This window comes from Pteropus medius, unplaced genomic scaffold (assembly GCF_902729225.1).
Source record: "Pteropus medius unplaced genomic scaffold, Ma_sr-lr_union100, whole genome shotgun sequence".
NCBI lineage: Eukaryota > Metazoa > Chordata > Mammalia > Chiroptera > Pteropodidae > Pteropus > Pteropus medius.
In genome coordinates, this window is record NW_024343554.1 from 5,519 (window position 1) to 17,033 (window position 11,515).

The following is an 11,515-nucleotide window of genomic DNA, read 5'->3' on the forward strand; positions in this document are numbered from 1 at the left end:
TATCCCATCCAGGTTCCAGAGGAAAGGCACTGCATAAATTTATTCTGTTTATTTATGTCACAAGAGCGAAAGTTTCTTGGAAAGAAGCTCAGCCGACTGACACATCCATGGACCAACACTGTGCCACAAGATGAATCCTGGCCAATAGGGATCAGAGATTAGCAATTGTCTGGCTACGAAACAAGTATGAAAGACAAGATTCAGAGAGAAGGTGGGGGGTCTGCTTGCTGTGTCAATAAAACAAGTTTGTTCGCTATGCTGCCCCGAGCACACAATGGTCCCGTTCAAGTGATTTCCAGACAAAGTGGGGCTGAATCAATCAATGTTTGTTGGGTGAGTGTTCCCCTGTCTCTGGCTTAGAGCAATAGCATTTACTGCCCTCTGTGGGCCCTTCACCAGCAGAGGGCACCAGTGGGAGGTAGCCACTGAGTCCTGTATTCCCTGTTCCAAGACCTGGAATCTCACCCATGACCACCCACCACCCCACAGATACGTGCAGTGACTCTTCAGGTAAGTCCTGCCCCCTCCTCCTCTAAATGAACCTGATCATATTGTTATGGGTGATCAGAGCCTCCAGTGCTTGGCCTTGAGAAAAGCAGGCATCACATAAAAGACAGTAATTTCTTCCCTGGGCCAGCAGTCCATGGGTCAGGGACCAGAACCTGAATCGTAGGTTCTGAATTTACAAACGACTGTACCAAGCAAAGGTGCCCCTGCTTCCACACAGCAGGTTCTTCGCGGCCACCAGAGGGCAGCAGAGACCACCTGGCAAAGACATCTGGAGATGGGGTGGGCCTGGGTGTAAGGGGTTCGAACATGCAGGAGGGTTGTTAACCATCACCTCATATCTGGAAAAAAAATGTATGTTTTCTACACTATCATCTTTTATGTAAACTACTGACTGCATGTCTGTCAGATGTGTTGATGTAGACTCCGCCTGTTCCTCTAGCGTAGGTCCAGATATTTCATTCCTCTCCAGCCCATGTCATTCGTGCTCGAATTCTGTTCCTCTTCAACTTTTCTCAGCACCAAGATGTGTCCCTGTAAACACTGCGTTAGGGTTTATGACAGAGGCACAGCATCTACGACCTGCCCCAGGAGCTCTCACCAAGCACAGAAACTCACAGCACCTCAGTGGCTCCTAAAGAGTCTGTGCACACTGGGCAAGGTGGGAATGAGCTCAGGTTCTAGTGTTTACAGACTGTGTTCCGGGTGGGACACTGCACTGACCTAAGGCTCCTATGGTCACCTCTATAGTCACCATTCTATAATGTGTTCAGAAAATGCAGACATTTCACCTCTAACTCTCAGGGACCAGATCTGCCCGGGGCTGAGGCCATGAGACAGTCTGCGGTAGATGTATCAGCCCCAGACTATGGCACCAGACAGTGGATCAGAATCCCTGGGCTAAGGGTGGGGTCTGCAGGGACCACTCTTCCCCTTTCTGTGTCCCTTGAGGCGGAGCTCCTCACTGAAACCACAAGCTCCTCAGGCAGCACCCCTGACCCGACTTGATTTGCATACCCAGCAGCTCTCTCCAGCAAGGGGATAAGAGAAGCCTGGGAGGAAACCTGCCCAGTCTCAGGCCCAGAGAGCAGAACTGAGCTGCTTCTACCATGGCCTGGACCCCTCTCCTCCTTGGCCTCCTTGCTCACTTCACAGGTGCTGCATCCAGGCTCACACTCAACCTCTGCCTTAGGGCTCAGGATAGGCCAGGCCCTGTCTTTGATCTCAGTAGGGAGCTGCCAGTGGGGACAGGATGCGAATGACTCTGCTACAGGATGAGGGCCTGGGCTGGGCTGAAATACCTCACTGTGCTCACTGGCTCTGTGTGAGCCCTGAAGGGCTGCACCTGCCAGAGCATGAAGGGCTTTTCATTGCAGAAGCTCCATCCTCCAGTCAGGCCCTAGGGCCAAAGGTGTTAGAATAGATAGGGATGTTAGGGCATCCTGTGGGCTAATGAAACTCTGGAGCTTGGTCCAGGCCAGGCAGACTGTATCTCCTGGAGAAGAGACTCAGCTCTGGAAGCCCACCTCTCCTTTTCTCTCTTGCAGGCTCCGTGGCGTCCTATGAGCTGACTCAGCCACCCTCACTGTCCGTGGCTCCAGGACAGACAGCAAGGATCACCTGTGAAGGAAACAATATCGGAAGTAAAAGCGCTCAATGGTACCAGCAGAAGCCAGGCCAGGCCCCTGTGCTGGTCATCTATGGTGATAAAAACCGGCCCTCTGGGATCCCTGACCGATTCTCAGGCTCCAACTCAGGGAACACAGCCACCCTGACCATCAGCGGGGCCCGGGCCGAGGACGAGGCTGACTATTACTGTCAGGTGTGGGACAGTGGTAATGCTCACAGTGACACAAGCAGATGGGGAAGTGAGACACAAACCCCCTTCCCGGTCTGTGTCACACTATCCTCTGGTCCCTCAAGAACTGCAGACAAAGCCGTGAACAGGTCTGGCCCAGGGCCCTCGATCTGAGATTCCTGGCTACACATTCTCACTGCGCCCTCAGCCATCTCTGCGTAAGGTGGATCAGGAGTAGATTCAGGGCTGGCGGGACCAGGCTGTCATGGTGTTGTCAGGCCCTGAATGTGAACTGGGGACAGATGGCTTGGGAGGAAGGACAAACAGAGGAAGATATTTGTCCAGTGGTCAATGACCTGGCCTTTCCATATGGTCATCACTGGACCCTCCTTCACCCTACTGATTAGGATAAGACCCCACAATTGCCCAGCTCCGCTGAGCTCCCGAAGCCCCAGGCTCTCACGATGGCCTGAGACACTGAGTGGAGCAGAACACTGTGCTGTCCACACAGATCCCTCTTGTGAGCTCACCACCCACGCGCCTTTGCCGGGGAACCTGGCGGCTCTCATCGGTGCCTTCGTTGGGAAGTGCTGTAGGTTCAGAAAATGGTCCCCCAGGTTCATGTCCTTCTCAGAGAGGTCAATGTAGTGACCACCAGGGGCCAAGTTGTCAAGGCCCTGGCTCAATTAAGGTGACCAAACCTGCCAGCCTGAGAGCTCTCTGGACGAACCTAAGGCCTCGTCTTTAACCGCGTGGGGGTCACCTCCTCCTTTTGCCCAGTCTCACCTCTTCACCTGCTTCCTGATTTCCTGCCCACGCAATTCACCATCTCAGCTTCTGTTTCCGGGGAGCACAGCCTAAGAGGTCAGCTGTTGCCAACATGGTCATCAGAACAGAGGTGGCCACTATACATCCACAGGGCTCTGGTTCTCAGCTAAGTCCCCAGTGTCCACCTCAACATCCCCAGAGAGATCTGATTGTTCCTTGTAATTTTACAGAATGAAAAGCGGACTGACTAAGTGTTCTAGGCTCTGAAAGACAGTGGGAGAGTCAGGTCCGTCCTGAAGGTGAGTCCATGGGAATCGGGGCCATCCCTTCCTCCTACGGAGTGACCCAGCAGACACTCAGCCATGGCGGGAGCTACACAGTGGATGCTGCTTCCTTCTACCCGCCACGTCCTACACGAGAATCTCTCTTTCCAGCCACCCTAACCAGAAACACACACAGAAAATCATTCTGCAAAATAGAGTTCAGCTTGTCAATGTTGACACAGAATAAGTCACCAGAGTCCAACCATTGTTAGCCGAAACCTATTCACCTTTACACAAAGCACACAGTCTCCAAATTAACAGAATCTACGTAGCCGTGCTTTAGCTAATATGAGAAACTATCTAGTGAACAACCACAAACATGCTAACCCTCTCTCGGAAAGGATGGAAAAGACTGTGTTGTCCTCTAGTGATATTTATTTTCCCCAGCTGTATGGAACATCCTATAACTTAAATACTGAAATATAAAGTTATCTATTTTTAACACATCTTATGTTAAATAATACGGAATGAGACGGGGAAGATTAAAAATGTAAGATTAATATGTATCCAAACATATACATATAAATATAAGAAAGAAATCCTTGTTAGTATTGTCCTCATTACAATGACGAGCCTTGTGGTCAGAGCTGGTATCTGCCATTACCTTCTTCCCTATGCACTCCATGTCCCCCTTGACCTCAGCAAATACCTTGCAAGTCATGATCCCTTGTCAGGTGGGATTACACAAAGCTTCATTCCGGAAGGTACTGGTCCATGATGTCTTGCTGAATTGGATGCTTGTGATTTTGTGACTGTGATCATTGACTACGGTCTGGGAGAATTGGAGGGTCTACTGCTTTCCATACGCGCCCCCTGCTTACCTCTGTGGTGTAGAAGCAACCCAGTGCCCCCTTCAGAGTCACCATTGACCAACCCACACAAAACCCCAGCCTTTGTGGGATCATTCACTGTGAGGAGGAGCCAAGAGGGGCCGTGGAGCAGTCTCGATCACGAGCTCCACACAATCACGCAGAGTGTAAAGTCCCTGAAAGAGAAGAAAACATCTTGTTGATGGGTCTCTCCATAGGGGAGGGAGTGGTGTCTCTCCCACTTTCAACTCCTGATTTCTAGACCCATGAATCCTCCCTATAAAAGAAGCAACAAGGTTGATTGCATACCGACTCCGAGCACATACAGCCTCCTGGAAGACATTGCTTCCATCCTGTACGAGGCTGCCCCCTATCTGGTCCTGTTACTGAGCCCTCAAAGGCCCTTCCATTCCAAATATTCCTGCTTCTGTTTTTTCTAGTCCTGTTGGGGCATCTTAAAGGTAAGATTGGGGGTACTGAGACAACGTGGCGGTGTTAATTCACGCAAAGGATCTGGGTATATCACATCCACCTGGGATGATAAAGAATTGTGTTTCTCTTACAAATGTTCTGGTGGTCAGAGGCTTCCTCCTGTGTGACATGTACACAGAACTGATAGAATAACTAGAAATTCAGCTGGTCTATAATCTGAACGTTTGTTTTCTCCAGAATACATATGTTGATATCTGAACCCCCAAAAGTGAAAGGATGAGTAGATGGGGCCTTTGGGAGGCAATTTGTCCTGAGCTGGAGCCCTCATGAATGGGATTAGTGCTCATAGTAGATTCATCATCCCTTCCCCTTCCCAGCAGGGAGATGGGACACAGCCAGATGGCACCAGCTATGAACCAGGAGGCCGGTCCTCAGCAGAAGGCAACCGTGTTGACGACATGATCTTGGAATTCCAGCCTCCGGAACGGTGAGTAAGAAATTTCTGTTGTTTTTAAGCTGCCCACTCTATGTCATTTCTGTTCCGGCAGCCTGAGCACATGGAGTGGCTGGTACTTGGGTGAGGAGGGGTGTCCCGGGAGATGTTTCAGTCAGAGAGAAAAACACACGGAGACTTAGACAGAAAACACATGAAGTGTTTGAGGTGGTGAGGAAAGCTCAGATTCTGTGCCGCTGAGTGAGAACTGGAGTGGCCTGAACCATCTGTTTCTGTCTGGACGTCCCGCTGGAAATTCACCCCTCCCCACACGAGGCCCAGGGGGCTTCTGATAAAGTCTGTTCTTAAAATGTCTTTCCCACATCATGACAGGGTCTGGCGCCTGAATCAAGCTCAGCTGACAAGGGCAGGACAGTTAAGCACCAAGGCACAGGTGGCCTAGGAAGGACTTGAGGACACGCACGAGAGGAAGTGAGAGTTTCCATGGCGGCCTGCATTGGAGCTTCTGAAACCCAGTGAGCACCGAGTCCCCTGAGGTCTCCTAAGAAGCAGATGCCACTGCAGCAGGTGAGGGCGACCCAGGGAATCTGCGTGTCTCATGGTTCCGTGGGGAGTCGGTGCTGCTGGTCTTCTGAGGACCACAGTGAGCATGGCTTCCCTCCTCCTCTCCTGCTGCTCACAGCTCAGGTGAGAGTCACCACAGGAAGGCACCTCTGTGAACCACAGGGGACCTGCTCTCCCTCCCACCCGGGCTCCACGGGGTCTTGGACTTGCACTTGCCCCTGTCCATAACCTTCATCCTGTCATCCTCGGGGGAACAGTCTGTCCGGACTCTCCTCTGTGGGCAATTGGTCCCCTGGACAGATGGCCAGCATCTCTTGTGCTGGGGCAACAGTGACAATTGGGGGTTATAATCCTTTCTCTTTGTACCAACAGGTCTTGCGCATAGCACCCCATGGCCGAGGAGGGTGTCAAGAATCACACCTCACAGTCCCCAGATCCAGCTCTGGAGACTGCACCTCTGTCACCTCAACCCAGTGATAAAGTTGATTATTATTGCGGTTCCCAAGCAGGGTTGGGGAGGGGGCTTTTTCCCACTTTCTAAATGATGAGCAAGCGAGATCAGTGGCCTGGGCTGGCCGTACTCACCTCTTGTGCCCAGGTCTGTTGTCAGCTCCCACGATGTGGGACACCTTCTACATTCAAGGGCAAAACATGAAACTACCTCCTCCCTCCCACCTTGAGGCAGGTGAAACCCTGAGAGCATCAGCTCGTTGAGATCACTTGCAAACAACCTTTCTTCCTGTCTGTGGCCCATGTGCTCAGACACCCACCTGACAGCTCAAGAGAGGCAAAGGTAGGGGAAGTCCGGATGGCTCAGAGTCCAGACCCCAACGGAGCAAACATTGCACCTCAAGGTCCTACCTTTAATTACTGCTGTCCACCCTATCATGGGATGAAGGCCTCTCTGTCCAGATATGCAGCTCTGACCTCTCTTTTTATTACCAAGGAGAGGAATGAAGGGACACTTGACAATGACCTCACTACCATGTTATCCAGGGAAGTGGATCTTGCAGACGGAGGCTCCTCAGCCTGCAGGGGTCAGGCGTGGTCTGCAACCAGCAGCCCTGGAGCCTAAGGGCACCATGGTCCGACCATCAGAGATGCCTCCCACAGCCCCATCAATCCCTGCACCCACCCCATGGTTGATCTCAATTCCCAGACCCTCATCCCTTCCTGGAATACTCATGCTTACCCGGTCAGCACCAAGTTATCTTTCAAGGTTATGTTTAAAGTACCTTCCTCAGGAAAAGCCATCTGTGACATAAGGTTTGAGTGAGATGCTTTTGCTGGATAATCTCCTAGGACACCATGTTCCCCACTTGCAGGTCATGGCACATGTCTCTTTTATGGCGTTTCTCACAATTAGACTCAGTTCTGTGAGGGAAACTGTGTACAGGGACCAAAAAGTAGTGACTGAGTGTTTACAGTCCTGGCGACACTGCCATTAAAACTACAGAATAAGATGTGGTTCCATAGTGTGATGGTTAGCACGTCTGCTTTACACTCAGAAGGTCCTGGGTTCGCGCCCCAGGAAAGTCACAGTCCCTGGTCTACGGCCATGCCACTTTGAACAATCTTGATATCTGATCTCAGAAGCTAAGTAGGGTTGGGCCTGGTTAGTACTGGGATGGGAGACCACCTAGGAAGACCAGGTGCTAATGCCATAAAAATAATAATAATAAAAATACTACAGAAGGTCTTTGTGGGACAGGACAGACTCTGGAGACCGTGAGCATTGCTTCCCACATGAGCCTGGAAGGCGCAGGCTCGGGGGCCAGAGTGTCTTGTTTACAGGAGAAATTGTGCCGCCTGGGGACTGACACAGACTCCTGGGAGCAGAGTCCAAGTCTGCCGGAGAGGGAAGCTCAGGGCAGGAGCCTCCTCCCAGGGGGTGTGATCACAGGGACAGAACAGTGGCTGATGCCCTGAGCACCCCGACCTTATGGGGAACTGTGTAGGTGCTGGGGCTGTGATAACAGATATCACACACCGGGGGCTGACAATACAGAAATATTGACTCCTAGTTCTGAGAGTAAAAGTCAGAGATCAACCGTCATCAGGGCTGGTGAGATAGAGAATCTGCCCTCTGCCTGTCTCCTACCCTCTGGGGTCTTGCCGGCATCTCTGGTGTCCTTGGCTTGTAGATCCTGCCTCCATCCTCATGTCGTGTTCTCCCTTGTGTCTGTCTCCAAATTTCCCCTTTTTCTGAGCACACCAGTGAAATGTACCGGATTAGGGGCCCTCCTCTGCTCCCGTATGACCTCAGCTTAAATGATCTAATTGCATCTTCAACACTCCTATTTCCAATAAGCTTCCATCCTGAGGTACTAGGGTTAGGACTTCATACATGAATTTGGGGGCACACAATTCAACGCACGCCAGTGTGTCTGCCTACCCTCTCTTTTGGGCGGTTGCAGTTTGGGGTGCACCACCAAATTCTCAAAGATCAGGTGGGGCTTAACTGACAGTCCAGAGCGACTCTGAACCTCCCCTGAATAGCCCATTCATGTCTGGACATCCAGGCTCCGTCCCTGCTCTGTGAATCACCCCAGTGAGCAAATCTCTGACATATGACAAGGTGGCCTCTATAGCCTCCATTCAGGTCATAAATGAGGCAACAGCCTCACATCTTCAGTGAAGCAGTGAATGGCGCTGCTTTCCTGATGAAGTCCCCAGGACACCAAGCTGATGCACTTCTCCTCCAACCCCAGGTCCCAGTCCTCCTGACCCTGCTCAACTGCGAGGGTACGTGATAAGTCTACGACCCCGTTAATTTTAACCTTGTGGCTTTCTGGACTGACTGGAGGGATCAGTGTGAAGTATTGCTATACTCTGGCCCATCAGTGAAACCAGCAACAACCAGCCTAAGGCCCAGTTGTCTTCACCTGCCCCTCGGGTATTCATGCTGTCCTCTGGGGACGGGTCACAGGATATACACTGATGTCAGTGTGTGCAGAGTAGGTCTGCAGTTTCCAAGAACTAGGTACTGCTACCTCAATCAGTAGTCACACTCAGGACACACTCTAATGAGATAAGTGGGATGAGATGACACAAATCACGATCTTTGCAAGCATGAAGTGGTTCTGTGGCAGCTCTGCTGGGACATCGTGATGTGTCTGTCGGAGCAGCAGGACCATGTCACTGGACTCAAAGGTCTAGTCACCATGTCATCAGTGTCCTGGATGAGCCTCCTTTGAGCTGCGCAAAAGGCAGTACATCTGTGGGCTTGTGTGCATGGTGTGTGTGTGTGTGTGAGAGTGTGTGTGTGTGTGTGTGTGCGGGGAAGGAATAGGTGTGTAGTTCCTTTAGTGTAGTGTTCCTTTTAGTGTAGCTAAGAAATTTTTCAACGTCAAAATCCCAAGCATTCTGTTTCTGTAATTTCCTCCTTCCACTATTCTGCTGGCTTTGGTCCATATTAAGTGGAAGGATGAGAATAAGGACATTAAACAAGGAGGAGAAGGAAACGTTCATGTGTGCTTAAGAGGTAGCGGCACCATTCACGGCACTTCGTATTTGTTAAATGGCTTAATCATAGACACTCTGTGAAGAAACGTTCTCGGCATCACCTCATCTCAGATGGGGATGCTGAGACATGCAGAGGAGAGCAACCTGTCTGTGGTCAGAACTGGAAAGTGGCTGACCCAGCAGCAGAACCGAGGCCGTATGGCCTCTGAATGCCTGGTCTACACCACCATCCTGTGTCGTCTCTTGTGCTTTCACACCCAAGATTTGGCCTCTCCTCAAGGTGCCAGGAAGATCTTTCTCCCTTTTCAAAAGCAAGCAGCTGATATTGTGACTTCCAACTGAGCCCTTTCCAATAGAAAAAACATTTGATCCATACAGGCAAATTAAAATTTTACAGGATATGCATTTAAAAATTGGAAGAAAAAGTGTAATTAGTTTTCATAATCTAACTCTTTTTTTAATTATTATTGTCATTTATGGCTACAGCACCTGGTCTTCCTAGGTAGTCTCCCATCCACATACTAACCAGGTCCGACCCTGCTTAGCATCTGAGATCAAACATCGAGCTTGTTCAGGGTGGCGTGGCCGTAGATCATGGACCGTGGCTCCACTGGGATGTGAACCTAGGATCTTCTGCCTGTAAAGCAGATGCGCTAACTGCTACACTATCGAACCATGTCCCATATCTATTTCTTTAATTTAATTAGTTGACATATTATCATTTCAACATGGATTAAATATGAAAATATTAATACCTTTTACATTATTTTTATAGTAAATCTTTGAAATCTTATGTTTACTTCAAAACTACAGCGCATCCTCCCTGGAATGACTCACAGTTCATGTTCAAATGCTGCCTTTCCTTGGTGCCCCTGTCCCTGCAATATATACTGACAGCCAGCAGGAGGCGATGGAGGGTCCCGTGACCCCTATGACAGACTAAGGAGGAATGGCTGCTCCACTTTCCTTTCCACCCAAACCTTGAGTATTGAGGCCTCCCAGAGACAAGGGAATTTTTATACTGTGTGTCCATACTAGTTAGTCCCTTAACTAACAGCTGATCTTAAATACAACAACCATTTGAAAGGTGATTTTCAGCTATCAAACAGGTTTTATGCTTAGTCAGTATAATGAATGACAACAGTTCTTGTGAATTGTTTGGATAAATATTGCTACAAGTATGTTTTTCAGTGGGAAGATCGTTTCCATGAATCTCATGACAAGTCATAAAGTCAGACTTTGTGTACACCTCTAGAGAAAAAAGGATCCTAGGAAATATTTTATTGACCGGGCTCAACTCTGGTGTGAACCCCTTTTGGTGCCTCTCCGGACTAAGTCGAAGGATCACTGCTCCCTCTGCCTCAGTGAGTCAGTGACTCACTGCTGTTGGCCACAAAGGGATATATGTGCCTAATGCACAAGCACAGGTCATATGTATGAAGGTCCATTCTCCCTGGAGGGGACTGAGAGGTAATCCCTCACGATGTCATGACCCAGAGCATGGGTGTGAACCGGCCAGCAGGAGGGCCGGTGGATCCCATGGGGAGACTGCGGTGTGACGTGTGAGGAGTGGAAGCTTCAGGGATGTGGAGCTGGGAAGAAGCCATGTGTCCCCCGCGCAGCTGGGAGCAGCAGTGGGCATGTCTGAAGGACGTAGCACTCGTCTTATCTTCCATGGTCTCCTCAGACCCGACTCTGAGGGGTGAGCTGTGGGGTCTTCCTTTGTCTGCACAGGTATCACCACAGCACTTCACACATCCATTCTTTGTAAAACATCATCTGCTTTTGTAAGTGAATTTGTTCCATCGCATCCTTAGCAGGACAGGGTTTGAAAATCAATACATCTGCCAGGGATATGAGGTGAAACATGTTTTCTTGCCAATTATGTGTCATAAAATTAAGAGGTTCGTCTTTTGATACTGACAGTTGTCCAACTCCATGGCCTCGATCATGTAAGAAAAGTAACCCTTATAAAGCTAAAAGCAACAAACAAACAGGACAAAGTAACAGAGACTCAAGGCCATGGACCATAGACTCCTGGATTCTATGGGGTAGAGGTGCAGGGGGAAAGGGGGTGTAGATGGCGTTAATGGGGTCAAATATGTGGTGACAGAAAAAAATCTAACTAAAAATAAACAAACAAATAAACAAACAAACAGTATTCATTCACTTAAAAATTTTATTCAGAGAACAATATAAAAGAAAGAAGAAAAAAAAGAAAAGGAATCCTGATCTCACTGTGAGGATCCGAGCCCGACACAGGGAGCCTGAGCAGTCACCCGATTCTCCATGCTTCGTTGACACATGATCCAGAGTTGTCTGTCATGGCGGGAGCAGACTGAGTTTCCCATCTCTGTCCACACAGGCCACATGCCATTAACACAGATTCACAGAG

At 49.7% G+C, this 11,515-nt stretch overlaps 1 gene segment (V, D, J or C); it reads left to right on the forward strand.

The window, feature by feature from the left end:
• Nucleotides 1-1,530: 1,530 nt before the first annotated feature.
• On the forward strand, nt 1,531-2,483 carry LOC120606276 (immunoglobulin lambda variable 3-9-like). The segment is given in 2 exon segments: nt 1,531-1,662; nt 2,055-2,483. Coding segments are annotated over 2 exon segments (471 nt in total).
• Nucleotides 2,484-11,515: the final 9,032 nt, after the last annotated feature.